General features: G+C 43.8%; 1 protein-coding gene across 4 annotated transcripts in view; it reads right to left on the bottom strand.

Moving 5' to 3' along the window:
- TMEM214 (transmembrane protein 214) overlaps window positions 1-23,457 on the bottom strand; it is a 239,828-nt gene that overhangs the window by 61,864 nt on the left and 154,507 nt on the right. For all 4 annotated transcript variants that reach the window (XM_029596290.1, XM_029596291.1, XM_029596293.1 and 1 more), the window contains one exon: window positions 356-469. In XM_029596290.1, coding sequence (XP_029452150.1) covers window positions 356-469 — 114 coding nt within the window. The remainder of the gene's footprint in view (window positions 1-355; window positions 470-23,457) is intronic.

Raw genomic sequence — 23,457 nt, 5'->3', positions numbered from 1 at the left:
AATAATAAACATGCCCCAAGGAAATTTATATTTTAAAATCTGTTCATTTCTTATTCTCTCCCAGTTCTGATCAGGCACGATAAGCAACCCATATGTCTTTCCAAGGACCAAAAGAAAGTCTCATCGGATGTTGAACTTTCAACACCAACTGCATACTATAAGGTCGTCACTCTTACAAAGAGCAATAGTCAGTACAAGATTTACAGTGGAAAAGAAGATACAAGTTTGTTATGAGGATTACTAATACAGCCAGGTATGCTGAAATCATAGGAGAGGGTATAGCTATCTACCTTGTCCCCCACCCTTAAAATACTCTCCACAGATTCCTGCAGTCCTTGCTGACATGAAAGCTTACCTTGCAGGCCATATCACAGCTTTCTATATCTTGAGCATTATTTTGTCCTTTCAAGGAAAACTCCTCATTTGTGACTTTGAAAGAATTAATTGTTTCTCGTAGTGACTTCCTCATCTAGAATGAAAAAGTATTGCTAATATATTTTGTTTACAAAGACTAACACAAAATTCTTTTGGGCTATTTCAACAGTCCACGCGGATAACCTGAACACAGTTTCATCATGCAATACCTCAGAAGCCTAGAAACGTGGTCTAAAGCTTTAAAAAATGTTGGGGGAAGGACGGGGTAGTTTTAAAATGTATATCAAAGCGCATTTACATTTAAAACCAATTAAGCAACTTACAAGTCAATGTGGGTTGACTGGAAAAATCTAAGCAAAATAAATATGCAAACAAAACTGAGATAAGGTAAAGTACACAGGTGTTTTTCCCAAACCTCTCCTGGAGGCACACCTAACCAGTCGGGTTTTCAGGATAGCCATGAGGTAGATTTGCACATTTCAGAGATCCAGTATACGCAAATCTGTCTAACACATATTAATTGGGCAATCCTGAAAACTTGACTGGATAGGTATGCCTCCAGGAGAGGATTGGGAAACATTGAAGTAGGTGATATAGAGCAGTTAATTCCACAGAGAATGGGCTAAGAGTGGTACTGTATACCATACTGGGCTGATTAACCAGCACAGTAAATTAAATAAAGCAAACTAAACAGGCAATTGAGCTATGAATTAACTGGAGTGTGACACCTCAGTGTGGAGAGTCTATTAAAAAGGCATTAATAAAGACTGAAAAGGATTAGCTATTGCACAATATTTTTTTCAGAATGGCTGGCTTACAAAAAAATTTTTAACAGCTATAGAGTAAATGTAAATGGCAAGTACTGAAAACAGCAGTTTTATAGGAGACGATACAAAGAAAACATCAAGACTGTACAAAAGAGAAGATAGCAAGAACAAAGATGAAGTAGAAAAGGGGTGAGACAGAAGAAAAAGAAGAGAAAGAAGATCAGGAAAGGAAATTGCTTACTTGTAAATTTTGCTCTCCAAAGGTATTTTCATGAACTTATACTGATCTATCATGTGTTAACGAAAAGAGCTGCCAAGCATAGGAGTTTAAAATTTAGAACTTTGCCTAACCATCTATTATCCATTCATACCAACTACAAGTTCCTTTTCAATCCAATCAGTTATAAGCAAGGCAGGCTTATTCTCCAATGAAAAGTGAAAGGATTGTGGGAATTCATAAAAATAAATCTTTTGTAGAATAATTAAGAGGTAATGAATTTCCATAGGTACCATTTTCCATAGATTCACACTGATGGGGACTGGCAAACAAAGGATGCTTATATGGGTTATTGGACTCAAAATACATCTGGAATTAAAATGAATCCAGAAAAGATAAATATATGAAAGATACAGCAATTCATCAAGTGAAAAACCATAAACCATATAAGTAAACAGACAGATATAGAAATGATAGATATGAACAAAAGATGCTGAAAGGAAACCAAACTGTAAAAATCAATTGCAAGTTTAAAACTGATATAGACAGTGCTTAACATTCTGAAACCACAAAAAAAGTTAAACCTCATAAGAAAGTTTATAAGAACAAAAGAAGTGCCATGTTGAATCAGACCAAAGGTCCACAGAGCCCAACATTTTGTCTTCAACTGTGGCCGGTCAGGGTCACAAGGACTCCTTAGATCCCAAGGAGTAGATCCATTCCTTGTTGCTCACTCCCAGTGATAAGCAGTAGGTTTCTTAAGTCTACTTGGCTAATAATGGCTTATGGACTTTTTGTCCACGAACTTATCCAAACTCCGTTTAAAGCCCATTATGTTACATATCAACCACATTCTCTAAAAAATAAATTCCACAACTTCATTGTGTGTTGAGTGAAAAAAAAGTTTCTCCAGTTTTAAAATCTACCTGCTAATTTCATAGCATGTCCCCCAATGTAATACTAGTTGAAAGGGCAAATAACCATTCCCTATTTACAGCATCTATTCTACCCAAATCATGATTTTATAAACCTTTATCATTCTCTCTTCATCAAACTGAAGATCACTAACCTGTTTAGCCTCTCTTCATAAATGTCATTCATATCCTTGATCATTTTTGTTGCCCTTTGCTATTTTTTTTTTTTAATTCTTCTATTATCTTTTTTGAGATAGTGGACCAGAATTACACACAAATAAAGATGCAGTCACACCACAGATTGATATAAAAGCATTATGGTGCTCTGTTTTATTCACCATTCCTTTCCAAATAATTCCTAATATATTTGCTTTTTTTGACTACTGCCACGCATGGAGCTGAAAATTTCAATGTATTGTCCACAGTGACCCAGTTTAGGACTGGACACAACTCGAAGATAGATTTTCCTTCAAAAGGGATTTATTGAATTGTGACATGTAAATAAAAAACCTGTGTGGTTTCAAAAGTTCACATTTGCGATATCAGAGCCAAAGGAACATCGATACTTAAGTACTTTTCAGGAAGGAAGGCATGGAGTGTCCTGTAAAAGGAAATCTCTTGAATGTACTGCAGCATTATGTTTTGCACCATTCAGAAGTCCATGCTTTGTGTGTGTGTGTGTTTTAAATCATCTCATGATACAAGGCACACCAAATTGAGAGTTCAAGCATATGGTAGCAACAATCAAATGTAAGTGCCCAAAGTAAGGAAGCATTGGCAGGGTAATGCAATAAGAATACATTGAAGTCCAGCCTCATCTGTATGCCTTGCTGCACCACTTTCAGGGACCATTGTTTTCAGTTTTTATTTTATCATAAGATTTTACAGTGTTTATTATACAGGAACAAAAATGGGAGAAAAATCAGTGGAATAAAATCTTTTTTTTCCAATTTCTTCCCATTTTTGTTTGTTATAACAGACACTGAAATTTCTAGGGAAAATACAATAAAAACTGAAAACATAGGTCCGTAACTATGCTCCATCCAGCAACACCATCAGACCACCAGTCTGTGTCCTTGGGCCTGGTCATAAATGGAATCCTAATGAACACAGTGCACCCAACCTGGATACATGCGGTGCCACTAGACATGAGAAAGGCCACACAGTGTGCCAATGAGCCTCAGAGACTGGGACAGGTCAGGAGACTGAACCTGAAATAAAAACATACTAGAGAGAGAGGAAACCATATGGGTTGTGACAGGAAACTGAGCATACACCAGGAAAAAATGTAACCTCTAAAGCAAAAGAGGAAAGCCTGCCAATGCATAAGGAAAACATCCAAGAAAAGGATTTTCAGGAGAAAAGCCCACATATTAAAGAAGAGAGTCAACATATAATACAGTTGAAATTTAACAATCTCAGCGTTGAATTCTTCAGAAAGACAGACATTTTCAACTTGGAAAAAAAAAAGAAAATTCAGAAATGTTTAATGACCAACTTAGGATAAATAAATAAGAGAAAAAAAACATGAGATTCTCCCTCAATGAGCTGCAAAAGAAAAGGAACTGAAGGTTGGAACAAACAATTGGTTGCTAACCAGATGCAAGTTCTACAAAACTTGACATGACATGTCATGTATCATAGGACCGGTCAGTGTGAATCCATGGAAAAATTCTTACCTTTGGAGAATGGGGAAAGAAGAAAAGTTCAGTCTAATCCAGATTCAGCTTGTGGTGAGGACTTAACATCCAGTAAGATAAAAAGCCAAGAAGAGAGAAAAAAAAAAAAGACGGAAGGCATCAAAGAAATCTGTATCAGCAAAGAAATCATAAGAAAAGCCAAATGACAAAAAAGAACAGTCAAAGCTAGTGTGAAAAGAGAACAGCATAATAAAAGCCTTGAGACCCATAATAGAGGGGATTAGTATGGCAAATGATAATGTCTTAAATTACCTTTTCCTGTTCTTTTATTTTACATTTAAGTTCTATTTAAGTTAGTCTGAACTCTTGGAAGTAGTCACATTCAAAACAATAACAGTACATCAAACTGATTTGTGACAAAGCCCTTATGAACTAATACTTTACATGTACAAATAGCATGTGCAAGAATGGACCAATTCAAATGTCAGATATCCTGTGATAGCAAAGTTGCTTCCCAGGGTTCTCCATAGGCGACAGGATAAACCAGCCAAAATGAGTGGGTGATGTCATGCGATGATGCAGACATGGACCCAGCTCTGAGATTTATTTATTTATTTATTTATTGTTTTTGTTATACCGAGTTTCATGACAGGCATCACATCAACCCGGTTTACAATTAACAAAGTGTGTAAAACATAACATAACGTAAAACAATGTTCTCAAAAAGAACCTTGAACTTTAAATATCGTGAATCAGATATAGGAATTGAGAAAGTTACAATAAATCAGGGAAATCAACTTGGAGCTGGAAAAGGGGAGAGATTGCACAGAGCAATATTAACATTTCAGTCTATTAATGTAATAGAGTAGCATAGTGAGTAAATAAGAATATGTGAGAAACTGTGGCAATACCTCACTATGGAACGGAACATAATAGCCAAATGCATAAATACGACAGTGTTATGATAAAAGTTCAGCAGGTATTGATGATTGTCAATTTAAGGTTGATTGAATTGTATTTGGTCCAGTTATTGGATAAGAGTTTGTGCTATTTAATGGAGGAATTATTCAAGGCTTGGAAATGCTTTTTTGAAAAGCCAAGTTTTTAGTCTTTTCCTAAATGTTAGAGAGCATGGCTCCTGTCTCAAATCTGGTGGGATAGAGTTCCAGAGAGTTGGACCTGCTGAAGAGAAGGCTCTGAGACTCAATGATTTATGTTGGTAGGTTTTGGCCTTTGGTATTTGGAGTGACTCTTTGTAGCATTCCCTGATGGGTCTGGCGGAAGTGTATTTTTTAAGAGGTATTTGTAGGTCGAGGTGCGTGTTTTGGTTGATAGTTTTGTATATGATGTTAATGGTTTTATACATGATTCTATAGTGGATCGGTAGCCAATGGAGGTTTTTGAGGATAGGTGAAATGTGGTCCATTTTCCTGGAGTTTGTGAGGACTCTGGCTGCAGAGTTCTGGACCATTTGTAGAGGTTTGGTATAGGAAGCTGGGAGGCCTAGTAGTAATGAGTTGCAATAATCTAATTTGGAAAAGATTATTGCTTGCAAAATTGTTCTAAAGTCTTGGGCGTGAAAAAGTGGTTTAATTCTTTTCAGGATATGTAATTTGTAGAAGCAGTCCTTGGTGGTTTGGTTAATGAAAGGTTGAGGTTGAGTCGATTGTCCAGGATGGCTCCTAAATCTCTTACGTGGGCTGTTTGAAGGAGTGTGGGTGGTTTTGGGTGTGTATTTTTGTTTTCCGGTGATATGAGCAGGAATTCTGTTTTAGAAGCATTAAGTACCAGGTTTAGACTGGTGAGGAGAAGTTTAATTTCTACTAAGCAACTGTCCCAGTATTCCATTGTTTTAGATATTGATTCTTCTATGGGGATCACGATCTGTACGTCGTCTGCGAAAAGGAAGTGTTTCAGGCTTAGTTTTGTAAGAAGTTGACAAAGTGGTAGGAGGTAGATATTGAATAGCGTGGGTGAAAGTGAAGAACCCTGCGGCACCCCTCTATTAGAATGGTGGTATTGGGATTCTTTATTGTGGATTTTGACTCTATATCTTCTATTTTCAAGGAATGTTTTGAACCAGTTTAGTGTGGCACCTGTTAAACCAATGTTTGCCAGCTGTTTTAGAAGGAGGGTGTGGTTGACGGTGTCGAATGCCGCCGAAAAGTCAAGGAGGATTAGTAAATATGCTTGGCCTTTGTCAATTCCAGAGAGGAGGAAGTCCGTGAGTGAGAGTAGTAGTGTTTCAGTGCTTGCGGCTTTGCGAAAACCATATTGGTTTGGGGAAAGAATACTGTTGTCCTCTAGGTAATTGGATAGTTGGGTGTTTACCAATTTTTCCATGATTTTCGCTATGAATGGGAGGTTGGAAATAGGGCGGAAGTTGTTGGGATCGCTTGCATTTAGATTTGGTTTTTTTAACAGTGGCTTGATTGAGGCAGTTTTTAGGTCATCAGGGTAGATACCATGTGATAGAGAGCAGTTTATGATATCTGCTAAGGTTTTTGCTATTGTGTCCGGGATGAGAAGGAGCATTTTGGATGGAATTTGATCAAATGGGTGAGATGATGGTTTCATTCTTTTTAACACCGTTTGTATCTCTGTGATTGTGATGTGTTCGAAGGCAATAAACTGGATCTCTTTGTTTTGGGGGAAGTATGTGTTATCTGGAGAAGTAGTGATTGGAGTTAGCTGATTGAGGAGATCCGATATTTTTTTGTTGAAATGGAGAGCCAGTTCGTCTGCTTTAGTCTGGGCTTGTTCGGGTGGAATATCTGGAGTGATCGGTTTAGTGAGGCTGGAGACGAAGGTGAATAGAGCTTTTGAGTCAAAGATGAGATGATGAACATTTCGGGCATAGTAGTCTCTTTTGGTTTTTAACGTGGTACTTTTGTATAGATGGAGTGATCGTTTGTAGTCAGAGAGTGTGGCCGGAGAAGGGGCTTTACGCCATTTTCTCTCTTTTTGCCGAAGTAGTTGTTTGAGCTTTCGTAGTTCATCGTTAAACCAGGGTTGTCGTTTGGATGCATTGGAAGACCTTGTTTTGGTTGTCAGTGGGCAGAGAGTGTTTGCAATAGCTTTTGTTATTTTGGACCAGGATTGGAGGGCAGAGTTGGGTGTGGAGACATCAATGAGTGGTAGATCAGAGGTTAGAAGTTTGCTGAGGTGTTCTGAGGAGCAGGATTTTCTGTATTGGAAAGAGGGTCTTGAGTTGAGGTTGGAGTCTGATCGAGGTATAGAAAAGCTGGTGGAGATTAGAGAGTGATCTGACCATGGGACTTTTTTACAATTTGGTTGTTCTGTAAGAGAAATCTTGGCGTTTGTAAAGAGGAGATCGAGCGTATGGCCTGCTTTGTGAGTGGGTTTGTTGATTTGTTGGCTGAAACCCATCGATGACAGTGAGGTGAGGAAAGCTTCACAGTTTGTTGAGAGGGGGACTTTGTCAACATGTAAGTTGAAGTCGCCCAGAATTATAGCAGGGGAGTCAAGATTAAGATGTAAGGTTATGGTTTCAATAATAGGTGAGGGGTCTGACTCTAGTAAGCCTGGAGGGGCATAGACTAGAAGGATTTGGAGATGTTCTGATTTGAACAATCCTAGTTCTAGTTTGGTAGTTGTACTGATGGGGTGGTGTGTGAACCTTAAGGATTTTTTTGCAGCGAGAAAGATACCCCCTCCTCTTTTCTGAAGTCTGTGCATGTATGGGAATTTCTACACATGGTTGCTGCTTTGTGAGCCCCTCAGTCTCTTCAAGAGCTTTAAGCCTAAGCTGAGCAGTCAACTCTCCAAGCAAGCAGGTGGGAAATAAACGTATGACTGATTTATTCTGTCCAGGTAAATAATATCCGTGCATTACCTCTGTTCATGAATACTCAATATACATACACTCCAGAGGGACTCAGCAAATTATAATGCTGCAAAACATTTTTTATGTATGTACAATTCCACACTTTAATTAGGCTCAACTAATCTAATACATAAGACCCACTATGTGTATAGTGATCTCCCTTACATTAAAACTATATACTCCATGCATTACCCTCCATTCATACTCTACTCATCCATACTCCCCTTATCACTCATCACCCCTAAAAATAACCAACATGATCGTATACTTAATACAATTATACATAAGTTAACATCTTGTAATGTGTAGTCACCCTACCTCTGCACATTTTTCAATTGGTAACAATGAACAAATCAATTGCTTCAACATATAAGTTTGATCACTCCAACGAAGATCTCGTTTCACCCGTCCACGCGGGCTTCTTCAGGGACTAACAATTCACAATGGCGCAACTATACTATCATGTCGGTGTCCTTTATATGACTATATTCCAGTAAAATGTTGTATATCTTCCCTTATTTGCATCTTCATAATCAGAATAAATCTTCTTTACATTGCTTTAATACTTGAAGCATCACCACACATAGTACTGGGTTCAGTTATTTCAGCAAAACCTTGCCGCAGTTTGGCGTCTCCACAATATTTCTACTATACTTGTTCAATGTCGCTGCGCTCATATCTCATCCTTTAAATGTCAAACTTCAAACAGTCTTCAATCGATGAGATTTGCGGCATGGATGTTATCCTTCAAACTGTTGTAATCTTACATACCAAGTATGTTATATCATACGGCCAAAGCCAAAATCCTGCGCCACTCATATTCATCACTCTGCAACAAGCCTTCTAATAACGTACACAAGTTAAGTCAGTGGCTAGTAAGTCCCGGATGTATGACTGGTATGCTTGGGATACCCTCCATTGAAGATCCCCGTATGGATAACATGTACGCTTGGGATTCCCTTGATTAAAGTCCTTTGGATATATGACGTAGTTGCTAATTACGGGAAGGGGTATTGTCATTGGTTGGGAGCTATTTAAATCGATGTCTGGCATGGAGACCGGGAGAGTAACTTGTGTATGTTATTAGAAAGCTTGTTGCAGAGCGGTGAATATGAGTGGCGCAGGATTTTGGCTTTGGCCGTATGATATAACATACTTGGTATGTTCTTGAATTTTTTTTGAATGGTGAAAGAGTATTTAAATATGTAGTGAATTTCACGGTGATGTCGGTCAGGGTATAGAATTTATATAGAGGAGAGTTAGTGTATTGAATATCGCCGTGATATTGGTTGGGACATAGAATTCAACTAGTTAACAGAGAGAAATCGTGTGTTTGTTGTAGGTATGTAAGATTACAACAGTTTGAAGGATAACATCCATGCTGCAAATCTCATTGATTGAAGACGATGTTTGAAGTTTGACATTTAAAGGATGAGATATGAGCGCAGCGACATTGAACAAGTATAGTAGAAATATTGTGGAGACGCCAAACTGCGGCAAGGTTTTGCTGAAATAACTGAACCCAGTACTGTGTGTGGTGATGCTTCAAGTATTAAAGCAATGTAAAGAAGATTTATTCCGATTATGAAGATGCAAATAAGGGAAGATATACAACATTTTACTGGAAGATAGTCATATAAAGGACACCGACATGATAGTATAGTTGCGCCATTGTGAATTGTTAGTCCCTGAAGAAGCCCGCGTGGACGGGTGAAACGAGATCTTTGTTGGAGTGATCAAATTTATATGTTGAAGCAATTGATTTGTTCATTGTTGTTACCAATTGAAAAATGTGCAGAGGAGGGGTGACTACACATTACAAGATGTTAACTTATGTATAATTGTATTAAGTATACGATCATGTTGGTTATTTTTAGGGGTGATGAGTGATAAGGGGAGTATGGATGAGTAGAGTATGAATGGAGGGAAATGCATGGAGTATATAGTTTTAATGTAAGGGAGATCACTATACACATAGTGGGTCTTATGTATTAGATTAGTTGAGCCTAATTAAAGTGTGGAATTGTACATACATAATAAAAAATGTTTTGCAGCATTATAATTTGCTGAGTCCCTCTGGAGTGTATGTATATTGATTTATTCTGTCTACAGAAAACCCTGGTTACAGGCGAGTAACTTTGCTTTCTCTATTTGCAAGCAGGATTAAATCAGCCATACTGAGTGTGAAGCCCCAAAGTGAGAATTGTCTTGCGGAGCAACTACTGTCGACAAACCGGACTTTACCTACTGGACAATGGATTACTGGGTAAATGGATTGCACAGAACTGCTTGTACAAAAGTACTCTAATCTCTTCAGGACATGCTATCCAGACACTAGTGGGACGAAGTTGTAAATACATGACCAAACAGCAACTTTGCAGATGTCTTCAATCAAAGTGACCCTTAGACAAGCTACTTAGGTAAGCATGGCTAATACTTAATGAGCCTTAACAGAATCTATAAGTCAGCCAGAATGTAGCAATGCATTACAGTCTGCCAGCCAACTGGAAAGAGTTCTTTTGGCTACTGCCCTACCCCATCTGTTGGTATTAAAGGACATGAACAGTTGGGAGACAGACGGTGAGGCTGAGTCCTCAAGTTAATATGTGAAAGTTCTCTTAAAGTCCAGTTAGTGAAGAGCCTATATGCATGCAGTCTTGGAAGGAACATTAGATCTTTGATATGGAATGCAGATACCGCTTTTGGAAGGAACTTAGGGCGAGTGTGTAGAACAACTCTATTGTGAAGTCCCACAGTACTTGTGGTTTATTGACTGGAAACTTGGAATGCCAATCCCTTCATGAACTTTGTCACTAAAGGACAGAAAGGGATGGGAGATCCATCTACCCGCTGGCGATAATCTGCAATGGCAAGGTTGTATCTTGACCAAAAAAAAAAAAAAAGGTGCTAAGGTCTGATGTCGAGAGGAAGAGAACCTGAAGGTGGTCTCGCATCACAAGAGAAGGGGGTCCAGATTATTGGTCTCACACCATGCACAGAAAGTCTTCCACTTGAAACTTCTTCATGGAAGACTTTGAGATTAGAATGTTCTCCACTTACCTAAGGAAAAGCAAGGAGGATACTACTGTGTGTTTAACAGCCACACTGAGTCAAGGATGGAAGATTCAGGTGGCAGTTTTCCTGTCTGCCTAGGTGATAAGAGTCAGAAAAACCCCCAAGTGGATCGAAGAACTGAACTAATAAATGGAGGAAATAAGAGTACCACACCTGATGCAGTCAAGTTGGGGCAATAAGAATAACCCTCACCCAGTCCTGTAGCATCTTCTATACAGTCTTGGCAATAAGTGAAATTGAAGAGTATGCATACAGCAGACCATCGCAAAAATATCTGGAGCTGATCTGCAGCTGCTCGGTCTCATGGAACAGAACTGATGTTCCAGTATTCCTCTGATGCAAACAGGTTGATCATGAGGGTTCCCCAACAAAGGAACATATTTGAAACCACCTGATCTAGAAACCACTTACTTACAAGGTTGCAGGACTCTGCTGAACCAGACTGCCAGTGAATTTTGAACCCCTGGTTGATAGGTTATCTGGGAGGTATGAGATGTGGTGACAGACCTACAACCAGATTCATAGTACCTTGTTTAACATCTATCTGTAATCCCTATGTACTTTCTTTCACCTATAACTTTCATTTTAAATGCCAATGGTATGCAGTTACTTTTTTCTGTAGGAAACAATTCTTGACTATTCAATCTATTTAAATTGTTTGAATGTTGTAAGTTCCTGATTAAGATTTAAAAAATAATTTTCAAATCTTACTAAAACACAAGCAATATAGGTTAGTCTGCTATTGATCCCTGAAGAGCTGACCAATCCGGCGGCTGATTGTGCTTTACTTCCATTTGATGACCAACATTCGAAATTTAGGGATACTGATTCCAAACTATCTTTTAAACCATGGTTGAAAGCTGTCAAAATTAGCATTTTTTAAAACTTTGAATGATAACAACACTGATATATTCTGCCCAAGAGTGACTTTTGCATGATTATGCAGGCTTTCATTTTAACAAATGTGTATTAATGCAACTAGGGGGCATTCCATGAAGTTAGCAAGTAGCACATTTAAGACTAATCAGAGAAAATTATTTCACTCAACGCAAAATTAAGCTCTGGAATTTGTTGCCAGAGGTTGTCGTTAGTGCAGTTAGTGTAGCTGGGTTCAAAAAAGGTTTGGATAAGTTCTTGGAGAAGTCCACTAACTGCTATTAATCAAGTTTACTTAGGGAATAGCCACTGCTATTAATTGCATCAGTAGCATGGGATCTTCTTGGTGTTTGGGTAATTGCCAGGTTCTTGTGGCCTTGTTTGGCCTCTGTTGGAAACAGGATGCTGGGCTTGATGGACCCTTGGTCTGACCCAGCATGGCAATTTCTTATTTTCTTAACTGCCTTTATGTAGGATTACCAAAATATTTGCTTAAAGCCTTACAGCTTCTACAAAAATGCTGCACATGATTGTTTCTTATATAAGAACATAAGAATTTGCCAATCTGGGTCAGACCAAGGGCCCACTCTTGGGCAGACCAAGGGTCATTCTTGGGCAGAATATATCAGTGTTCTTATCATTCAAAGTTTTAAAAATGCTGATTTTGACAGCTTTCAACCATGGTTTAAAAGATAGTTGGGAATCCTGTTTCTAACAGTGGCCTATCCAGGTCACAAGTACCTAGCAAAATCCCAAACAGTAAATAGATCACATGCTATCGCACAATGATAAGCAGTGCCTATTTCTTAAGTCTGCTTGGTTAATAAGTTTGACTTCTCCAGGAATTTGTCCAAACCTTTTTTTAAACCCAGCTACTTTAACTGCCTTAACCACATCCTACGATAATGAATTCCAGAGCTTAATTGTGACTGAATGAAAAATAATTTTCTCCGATTTGTTTTGAATGTGTTACTAATTACATGGAGTGACCCTAGTCTTTGTATTTTTTTCTGTTAAGGATCATATTACTCCTGTCTTAAAACAACTGCATTGGTTGCCTATTGTACAATGTGTTTTTTATGATGCTTCCCTTGTTTATAAAGCTCTTCAGGGGAAGGGTCCCACCTATATTGCAGCTCACCTAGTTAAATATATAGTACTATCTCAGTTACTCCTCTCCACAGAAAGGCAGTTGTTGAATGTTCCCTCTTTTAAATAATTTCATACCTATAGCTGTGACTTTTAAATAGCAGGGCTAATTCTATGGAACAGTTTGCCTTTTGAGCGTAAGAAAAAAAAGTTCAGTATTCAAAAAGCCATTTAGACAGATAACTCAAATGTTATTCATCTAAATGGCAAATTAGGAATATTCAACCACTTATCCAGTGTGGGTGTTCATGATGGACATCTAGCACCCATACCCACAGACCTTGAAGCTGCTAATCATGGGTTTGTTTGCCTTTGATTTCTCCATACTACATCTTTACTTCTTTATAACTTTATTTCCTGTAGAACTTAAAAGTTCTTTGAGAGGCTGTCAAGGCAATGGTGAAAAAAGAATGTACAAACTTACAAATTCAAGCAAAAAGTGTAAACACAAATCTATGAAATCCATCTGTGCAGTAGCTCAGACTGAGGGGGATCTCATGAGGCAGCAACTGTGCATGGAAACATTTGCACATGCTCAGAAAACCTGTGATCTAAGTCCATGTTGGTGCTGTCGGATTATATCACCCACTCATTTGACCAATTTAATCCCGTCAATGGAAAGCTTGTAAGCATCATCTCCATATAAAATTTAAAAAGCCTCACTTACAAGCAAGGTCCCATTTGTGAAGAAATTAGTCCTTTGTAGTAAGTATGCTATGTGCAGACTGATCAGACAAATTCACTGGTGTGAGAACTAAAAATAGTTCTTGGTTTGATATCATCTTATTTATACAATCACTTTCATATGGAAGAGCAAAGGTCTATTATACACATATATGATACACATGGGGCTAAATTTTCAGCCAGGTAAGTGCGGTTAAAAATAATCAAATAAATTGTAGCGATTACTTACCTGATAATCTCGTTTTCCTTAGTGTATGCAGATGGACTCAAAACAAGTGGGTATAGTGTGCTCGTGCTAGCAGTTGGAGACGGATCTGATGTCAGCACGGGTACATATACCCCCGCAGGAAGTGCAGCAATTCAGTAATCTTCCTTGCAAAAGATGTAGCTGACCGATCGATTAAATGAACAGGATTACCCTGACCGATTGATAGTAGCTGGAGACCGCCAGTGTTTTCAACCGGAAGGCGTCGACACCCGACAGGGTGGATGGCCTATTATAAGAAAAACATGGCTTACGGTGAGTCTGTGAATCCCCATGTATGCCGGCAGACAGGCGGGATGCTGAGTCCATCTGCATACACTAAGGAAAACGAGATTATCAGGTAAGTAATCTCTACATTTCCTAGCATGTAGCAGATGGACTCAAAACAAGTGGGATGTACAAAAGCTACTCCCGGACTGGGCGGGAGGCTGCCCGAGGTCCGTTCAGGATTGCCCTCGCAAATGCTGTGTCCTCCCTGGCCTGGACGTCCAGACGATAGAATCTGGAGAAGGTATGGAGGGAGGACCACGTCACCGCTCTACATATCTCTGCAGGCAGCAGCATCCTAGTTTCTGCCCAAGAGGCCGCTTGCGCTCTGGTAGAGTGAGCCTTGACCCGAAGAGGCGGTGGTTTTCCCGCTTCTACGTAGGCTGCCTTGATAACTTCTTTGATCCAGCGGGCGATGGTTGCCCGTGAGGCCACTTCCCCCCCCTTCCTTCTTCCCGCTGTGAAGGACGAACAGGTGGTCCGTCTTTCATACTGCTTCTGACATTTCCAGGTATCTGGACAGCAGCCTGCCGATGTCGACATGGCGTAGTATTCGACCTTCTTCAGACTTCTTCAAACCTTCCGTGGTAATCAAGGATATGGTTTGGTTGAGGTGGAATTGTGAGACTACTTTGGGTAAGAAGGAAGGAACCGTGCGAAGATGGATAGCCTCTGGAGTGATTCTGAGAAACTGATCACGGCAGGACAGTGCTTGTAGCTCTGAGATGCGGCGTGCTGAACACACGGCCAGCAAGAACACCATCTTCAAGGTTAACAAACGGAGGGACAGGCCTCGAAGTGGTCTGAAGGCATGTCCCGCTAGGAATTCCAAGACTAGGTTGAGGAGCCGCCAGAACATCTCTGAGCTCCCTCAATATCCTTGGATGAATCCCATCAGGCCCCATGGCTTTGTCCACTTTCAGGTTCTTTAGCTCTTCCCACACATTTTCTACTGTAAAAGGATTTTCATCCATTCCACTTCCCTCCAGTTTCTTGTTGTGTAGAGATGGTCCTTCTCCAGGGTCTTCTTTAGTGAACACAGAGCTGAAGTATTCGTTTAATATTTCTGCCATTTCTTCGTCTCTCTCCACACACTGATCATTACCACCTTTCAATTTCACCAAAGTGGTATAGTGAAATTGAAAGGTGGTAATGATCAACGTGTGGAGAGAGACGAAGAAATGGCAGAAATATTAAACGAATACTTCAGCTCTGTGTTCACTAAAGAAGACCCTGGAGAAGGACCATCTCTACACAACAAGAAACTGGAGGGAAGTGGAATGGATGAAAATCCTTTTACAGTAGAAAATGTGTGGGAAGAGCTAAAGAACCTGAAAGTGGACAAAGCCATGGGGCCTGATGGGATTCATCCAAGGATATTGAGGGAGCTCAGAGATGTTCTGGCGGCTCCGCTGTGTGACCTGTTCAATAGATCCCTAGAAACGGGAGTGGTGCCGAGTGATTGGAGAAGAGCGGTGGTGGTCCCGCTTCACAAGAGTGGGAACAGGGAGGAAGCTGGCAACTACAGACCGGTTAGCCTCACTTCGGTGGTGGGAAAAGTAATGGAGTCACTGCTGAAAGAGAGAATAGTGAACTATCTACAGTCCGGAGAATTGATGGACCAGAGGCAACATGGATTCACCAGGGGAAGATCCTGTCAGACAAATCTGATTAACTTTTTTGACTGGGTAACCAAGGAATTGGATCGAGGAAGAGCGCTGGATATCATATACTTGGATTTCAGCAAAGCTTTTGATACGGTTCCGCACAGGAGACTGGTGAATAAAACGAGAAGCTTAGGAGTGAGGGCCGAGGTGGTGACCTGGATTGCAAATTGGCTGACGGACAGAAGACAATGTGTGATGGTAAATGGAACCTTCTCTGAAGAGAGAGCGGTTTTAAGTGGTGTACCGCAAGGATCGGTGTTGGGACCGGTCCTGTTCAATATCTTTGTGAGCGACATTGCGGACGGGATAGAAGGTAAGGTTTGTCTTTTTGCGGATGACACAAAGATCAGCAACAGAGTGGACACGCCGGAAGGAGTGGAGAGAATGAGACGGGATCTAAGGAAACTGGAAGAGTGGTCGAAGATATGGCAGCTCAGATTCAATGCCAAGAAGTGCAAAGTCATGCATATGGGGAGTGGAAATCCGAATGAACTGTATTCGATGGGGGGGGAAAAGCTGATGTGCACGGAGCAGGAGAGGGACCTTGGGGTGATAGTGTCTAATGATATGAAGTCTGCGAAACAATGCGACAAGGCGATAGCAAAAGCCAGACGAATGCTGGGCTGCATAGAGAGAGGAATATCGAGTAAGAAAAGGGAAGTGATTATTCCCTTGTACAGGTCCTTGGTGAGGCCTCACCTGGAGTACTGTGTTCAGTTCTGGAGACCGTATCTACAAAAAGACAAAGACAAGATGGAAGCGGTACAGAGAAGGGCGACCAAGAAGGTGGAGGATCTTCATCGCATGACGTACGAGGAGAGATTGAAGAATCTAAATATGTATACCCTGGAGGAAAGGAGGAGCAGAGGTGATATGATACAGACTTTCAGATACTTGAAAGGTTTTAATGATCCAAAGACAACGACAAACCTGTTCCATAGGAAAAAAATCAGCAGAACCAGGGGTCACAATTTGAAGCTCCAGGGAGGAAGATTCAGAACTAATGTCAGGAAGTATTTCTTCACGGAGAGGGTGGTGGACGCCTGGAATGCCCTTCCGGAGGATGTGGTGAAGACCAGAACTGTGAAGGACTTCAAAGGGGCGTGGGATAAACACTGTGGATCCATAAAGTCAAGAGGCCGCCAATGAAGAGTGGGTGACTCGCCAGAATGACGGCTACTGCCTGGAGACAATACCCTTATTCAATAAACATACACATGCTTACTGTGACTCCAACATCGCTCTAAGCTTCAACAGCAAGAGGAAATGTGGAAAAATGGATTTACACTCACAAAGAGGGGAGTAGCTGGCTTGTTACGGCGGTTACTATCCCAAACCAAATAAGCCTGATGCTTCACCTTCAATGCATATACAGCATAGTTCTCTGCTTCAACGGCAGGGGAGAAGAAATAAGGGTTCACACTCACAAAGTGGGGAGTAGCTGGCTTGTTACGGCGGTTACTACCCCAAACCAATTGTGTCCGATACTTCACTTTCGATGCATATCCAGCATGGCTCTCTGCTTCAACAGCATGGGAGAAGACTGATACATCACGCATTTCCAGCATAGCTCCCTGCTTCAACAGCAGGGGAGAAGAAAAACAACCAATAAGGACTGTATAACATAGTCTGGGTAAAACAAATAAGCAAGGGTGTAGCTTGCTTATTGCGGCGGTTACTACCCCTACTACCCCTAACTAATCAAGCTAGATATTTCAATGGTGGGGGTGGAAGGGAAATAGAACCAAGAGCTAAGAGAAACAGATAAGTATGAGAGAAAAAAAACATGTGAGGCTTGCTGGGCAGACTGGATGGGCCGTTTGGTCTTCTTCTGCCGTCATTTCTATGTTTCTATGTTCCACAGGGGCACTGGCCACTTCAGTGGCGGGCAAATGCGTTTGACTCCTTTCAGGAAACGTGAAACGTCTGGGTGTGTGGTGATGCTGTTGCCGTCATTCCGGGGACCGTAGCAGGATAGCGCTGCCACTTGAACCTTGATGGAATTGAGGGACAGACCCTTCTGAAGGCCGTCTTGCAGGAAATCCAAAATGATAGGGATTTTAGTGGCATGTGGATTGGTGCTGTGAGTTTCGCACCAGGCTTCAAATACTCTCCAGATCCTTATATATGTTAGTGATGTGGAGAACTTGCGTGCTCGGAGTGTATCTATTACCGGCCCCGAGTATCCTCTTTTCTTCAGTCTAGCCCTCTCAATGGCCAGACTGTAAGAGAGAATTGAGCTGGATCCTCGTGGAGGATGGGACCTTGCCGCAGCAGGTCTCTGTGAGGAGGCAGGGGAAATGGAGTCCCTGCCAGTAGTCTTCTCATGTCTGCGTACCAGGGTCTTCTTGGCCAGTCCGGGGCCACTAGAAGAACTAGGCCTCTGTGCCGCTGAATCTTGTGTACAATGGCGCCCAGCAGGGGCCATGGAGGAAAGGCATATAGCAGAATCCCATGAGGTCATGGCTGTACCAGGGCATCGATCCCCTGGGATAGCGGATCCCGCCTGCGGCTGAAATATCTGGGTACTTGAGCGTTGGACCTGTCCGCTAGTAGCTCCATGCCCGGCGTCCCCCACTGATCCACAATCATCTGGAAAGCTGTGGGCGACAGCTGCCATTCCCCTGGATTTAGGCTTTCTCTGCTGAGGAAGTCTGCCGTGGTGTTCTCTTTCCCGGCGATGTGGACGGCGAGATGCCCTGGAGATTTGCTTCCACCCAAGTCATCAGAGGGGCTATTTCTAGGGATACCTATTGGCTTCTGGTTCTGCCCTGTCGGTTGATGTATGCCACCGTGGTGGCATTGTCCGACATCACTCTGACCGCTCTGTTTCGAAGTCTGTGGGCAAATCGCAGGCACGCTAGCCTGACTGCCCGTGCCTCTAGACGGTTGATGTTCCACCCAGACTCTTCTCTGTTCCACTGCCCTTGGGCGGTGAGTTCTTCGCAGTGTGCTCCCCATCCGTTCAGGCTGGCATCTGTTGTGAGCAGGGTCCAGGTTGGGGAGGACATTCTTGACCCCCGGCTCATGTGGCCGGGCTGCAACCACCACCGTATCTCATTCCGCATTCTGGCTGATAGAGGTAGGTGTACGGTGTAGTTCTGTGATTGTGGGCTCCACAGAGATAGGAGGGCGCGTTGTAATGGTCTCATATGAGCCCGCGCCCATGGTATCACCTCCAGCATGGATGCCATAAGGCCAAGGACCTGTAGGTAATCCCAAGCTGTGGGCCGGGTGGTGCTCAGCAGGTCCAGCAGACGATTCCGGAGCTTTGCTCTCCTCTTGGTGGTCAGACTGACCTTATCTTCCTGGGTGTCGAATCGGACTCCTAGGTATTCCAGCGACTGAGAAGGCTGTAGGGAACTCTTGTTCAAGTTTACTACCCTAGGCTTTCCAGAAGAGATATAACTCTGTTGGTTGCCTGGTGGCTCTCCTCCGGGGACTTTGCCCTGATCAGCCAATCGTCCAGGTAGGGATGGACGAGGATTCCTTCCTTCCTGAGTGACGCCGCCACTACTACTATGACCTTGGTAAAGGTTTGCGGCGCGGTGGCTAACCCGAAGGGTAAAGCTCGGAACTGGAAGTGTTGATTCAGGACTTTGAAGCGTAAATAGCGCTGGTGATCCCGATGGATTGGGATATGTAAGTAGGCTTCCGACAGATCTAGGGATGTGAGAAACTCTCCTGGCTGTACTGCATTCTTGACAGACCGCAGGGTTTCCATGCGAAAGCTGGGGACCCGTAGGTGTCGGTTGACTGACTTGAGGTCCAGGACGGGCCTGAAAGTGCCCTCCTTTTTGGGTACTATGAAATAAATGGAATAATGCCCAGAATTTTCCTCCCATGCAGGCACTGGGATTATGGCTTTTAGGGATAGGAGCCTCTGCAGGGTAACTTCTAGTGCCGCCCTCTTGAGGGGTGAACACTGAGATTCCACAAACTTGTCCGGCGGGAGCCGAAGAAAGTCCAGGTAATACCCTTCTCGGATGATGGCGAGGACCCACTGGTCCGAGGTAATCTTGACCCACCTGCGGTAGAAGAGGGTTAGGCCTGCCCCCTACCGGATGGGTCGGCTGATTGTCATTGTGGGGTGCGGCTGGGACCAGAGCCCGAGCCGGTTCTCCTCTTGTTGCGCTTAGTCCGAAAGGACTGGTTCCTGGCCTGAGAACGAGGTGCTTGGTAGCGAGCCCTGTAAGGGTTGAAGGGCTGAGAGTTTCTACCTCTGGATGGTCTGGGAAAAGGGTGCTGGCTCCTCCTTGGCCTGTCTTCTGGTAGACGGGGTAATGGAGAAGCGCCCCATTTATTGGCCAGTTTCTCGAGGTCGCTGCCGAACAGGAGGGATCCCTTAAAGGGCATTCTCGTGAGACGTGTCTTGGAGGAGTCGGCCGACCAATTACGTAGCCAGAGCTGTCTCCTGGCTGCCACTGAGGATGACACTCCCTTGGCTGCTGTACGGACTAGGTCGGAGGCAGCGTCAGTGAGGAACGAGAGAGCTGATTCCATCTCTTCTCCCGGGGTGTTGTTCCTAGCCTGTGATAAACAGGAACAAGTCACCACGGTGCAGCAGGTCGCAATTCGTAGGGACATGGCTGCCACCTCAAAGGCTTGCTTCAGCATGACGTCCATGCGCCGGTCGTGTGTATCCTTGAGGGCTGTCCCCCCCCCTCCACCGGAATGGTGGTGCGCTTCACAATTGCGCTATGGCGTCTACCTGAGGGCACGCCAGCATCTCCTTAGCTGCCAGGTCTAAGGGGTACATGCCAGACAAGGCCCGACCCCCTTTGAATGAGGCCTCCAGCGCATTCCATTCCAGATCGATTAGCTGCTGTGCTGCTTGTAGGAGGGGAAAATGGTGAGCCATTTGGCGCAGGTCCTCTAACAGGGGGTTCATTCTAGGTTCCCCTGGGGTGTCACGGCCTGGGAGAGCCAGTTCCGACAGGCATTGAGAGATCAGGCCTGGGAGATCTCTTTCAGAAAGAAGCGCCTCATGGTCCGATATGGTTCAATCCCCGAGGGCAGTTCTCCCTCCTCGGGGGGGCTCGTCGTCTTCCTCAGAACAATTTGAATCCCCATAAGTGGGGCTTCCGGGTGGCGAGTGGCCGTGCCTAATCCTTGAGGGTCCAGGGGCCGGGTCACTCGGTACGTATGGACCCGTTCGGGGAGTAGACTGCATTGTGACAAAGGCATGAATCCCCTTGAATAATTCCACCCAGGAGAGCGAAGCAGGATCGGGCCTTAGGGGTACCAGGTCACTCGGGTTCCCTGGCAGCTCACCGCTGCCTGCTAGGTCCGGGGTGTTCCCTGAGGAACTGGCAAGTACGCTGAGCTGCGACCGGTCCTGGCCTGGAACTCCCAGGGCCTCTTCACATTGGGCACATAGGGAGTCTGCTTCCTCGCTCTGTGTGGCTCTGAGGTTGCATGCAGAGCAGAGGCTTATGCCTGAAACTGGAGGTGCCGGCTCCGCTGACGCATGGGCTCTCTTACGCTCCATCTCGTCTGTTAATTCAGCTAGAGTCTGCGCTTTGTAATGTGCGCGAAAAATGTGCGCCTACCAATATGCGCTTATCCACGTGCGCTTATCAATGTGCACCTAGGAAAGTGCGCTCAGCAACGTGCTCGTATTAATGTGCGCCTATCAACTGGCGCCTAGGAATGTGCGCCCATGAACGTGCGCCTATCAGGAGGCGGCTATCCGCGGGCTCCTATGAGCGGGCGCCTATCAGAAGGCGGCTATCCGCGGGCGCCTATGAGCGGGCGCCTATGAGTGGGTGCTTATTAACGTGCGCTTAGCAACCGGCGCCTTTCAATGTGCGCTTAGCAACCGGCGCCTATCAATGTGCGCTTAGCAACAGGCGCCTATCAATGTGCGAACCAGGGCAGAAGGCGACGGCGAGCAGGCAGGCAAAATGGCGACCCCCTTGGCGGGTTGCCACGTAGGCAGACTCCGCTACTCCTTGGTTCCTCGGAGACCAACAAGTAAAGATGTACGCCTTACCTTGTCTTCGGCGCTTCCCGGTTGCGACCCGGGCGGTCTCCGGCTGCGGGGGGAGAGGGTAAGTACTGTCACCGCTGCGCTCGAGGAGGTGCACCCGCTGCCTCTAGGCCACGCCCGAACTCGTCTCGCTCGGGGGCCAAGTCCACGCCGGGACCGAGGCTGCCTCTATGCCACGCCCGAGCCCTTCTCACTCGGGGGCTAGGTCCCTGCCGCGAACCGGCCACCGGACCGAGGCTCTTACCTCCGAGGGACCACGGAAATCACCTTGGGAAACTCAACTGGGGGAGGGACAGACTGGTATCACCGCAGGAGTGCGTCTTCAAGTAGGTTTCTTTAGAATTTGGAAAAACGCTCAGCGAGCATGAGGGTAGCTCCAAACTGCTTTGGACACGGAAATTACTGAATTGCTGCACTTCCTGCGGGGGTATATGTACCCGTGCTGACGTCAGATCAGTCTCCAACTGCTAGCACAAGCACACTATACCCACTTGTTTTGAGTCCATCTGCTACACGCTAGGAAAACACAGTTATCGTTAGTCAGATATTCAGTTGCACATACCCAACAAAGTATAGCTGAATATCCAGCTACATAGAATTTGTGTGGTTACATTTAGGCTTGTCTTACAAGGCTGCATGTAGATTATTATAAAGTCAGGAATTATTTTCTCTCATTAAATCAGTGACTTGGTAAAATATTACTTGCCCTATCAGTTTATACAAATTTAGCTGTATGAGAAAGAGGGTGGGCGGGCTGTTAAAATTTAGCTAGGTGGCATAAATAGTCAGTGTTACTTAGCTAAATTTATCAAGGTAGCATAGACTATCATGTTACCTGGCTAAATTTTAAAAACCCTCCAGGAATATTCCACCCTTTCTTCCCTCACTATCAGGCCAATACAGTACAGTGTGATCCGACGGAGCGCACTGTTAGCCTGCAATTGGACACGCGTTTTCCCTTACTCCTTATTCAGTACGGGGAGGAAAACGCGCGTCCAACCCGCAGCACCTAATAGCGCCCTCAACATGCAAATGCATGTTGATGACCCTATTAGATATGCGCGCGGGATACAGAAAGTAAAACGTGCAGCCAAGCCGCACGTTTTACTTTCAGAAATTAGCGCCGACCCAAAGGTCGGCGCTAATTTCTTCTGGCACCGGGAAAGTGCATCCTCCGACTTAATATCATAGCGATATTAAGTCGGAGGTCCCGAAGAGTAAAAAAAAGTTAAAAAAAAAAAATTTGAATTCGGCCCGCGGCTGTCGGGCCGAAAACCAGACACTCAATTTTGCCGGCGTCCGGTTTCCTAGCCCGTGGCTGTCAGCGGGCTCGAGAACAGACGCCGGCAAAATTGAGCATCGGCTGTCAAACCCGCTGACAGCCGCCGCTCCTGTCAAAAAGGAGGCGCTAGGACGCGCCAGTGTCCCTAGCGCCTCCTTTTCCCAGTTTTTACCGTGTCACCTAATTTAAATACAGAATCGCGCGCACCAGCAAAGGGCCGGTGCGCGCGCCAGGAGAGCGGGCGTTCGCCCTCTCTCCTGCGGACTTTACTGAATCAGCCTGTATGTTTGTACAGATATGAATTTTACCTACACAAATTTAGCAAAGTAAAGGGAGGAATTTTGGACAGGTAAGATCTAACCACCTAAAACTGTTTTAAATTGGATAAAGCTTTTGAAGATCACCTTTATGGTATATGCAAGCAGCCTTACCTCCAATCC

Source organism: Rhinatrema bivittatum, chromosome 3, assembly GCF_901001135.1.
Source record: "Rhinatrema bivittatum chromosome 3, aRhiBiv1.1, whole genome shotgun sequence".
Lineage (NCBI taxonomy): Eukaryota > Metazoa > Chordata > Amphibia > Gymnophiona > Rhinatrematidae > Rhinatrema > Rhinatrema bivittatum.
This window is presented reverse-complemented; position numbering and strand designations above follow the sequence as displayed.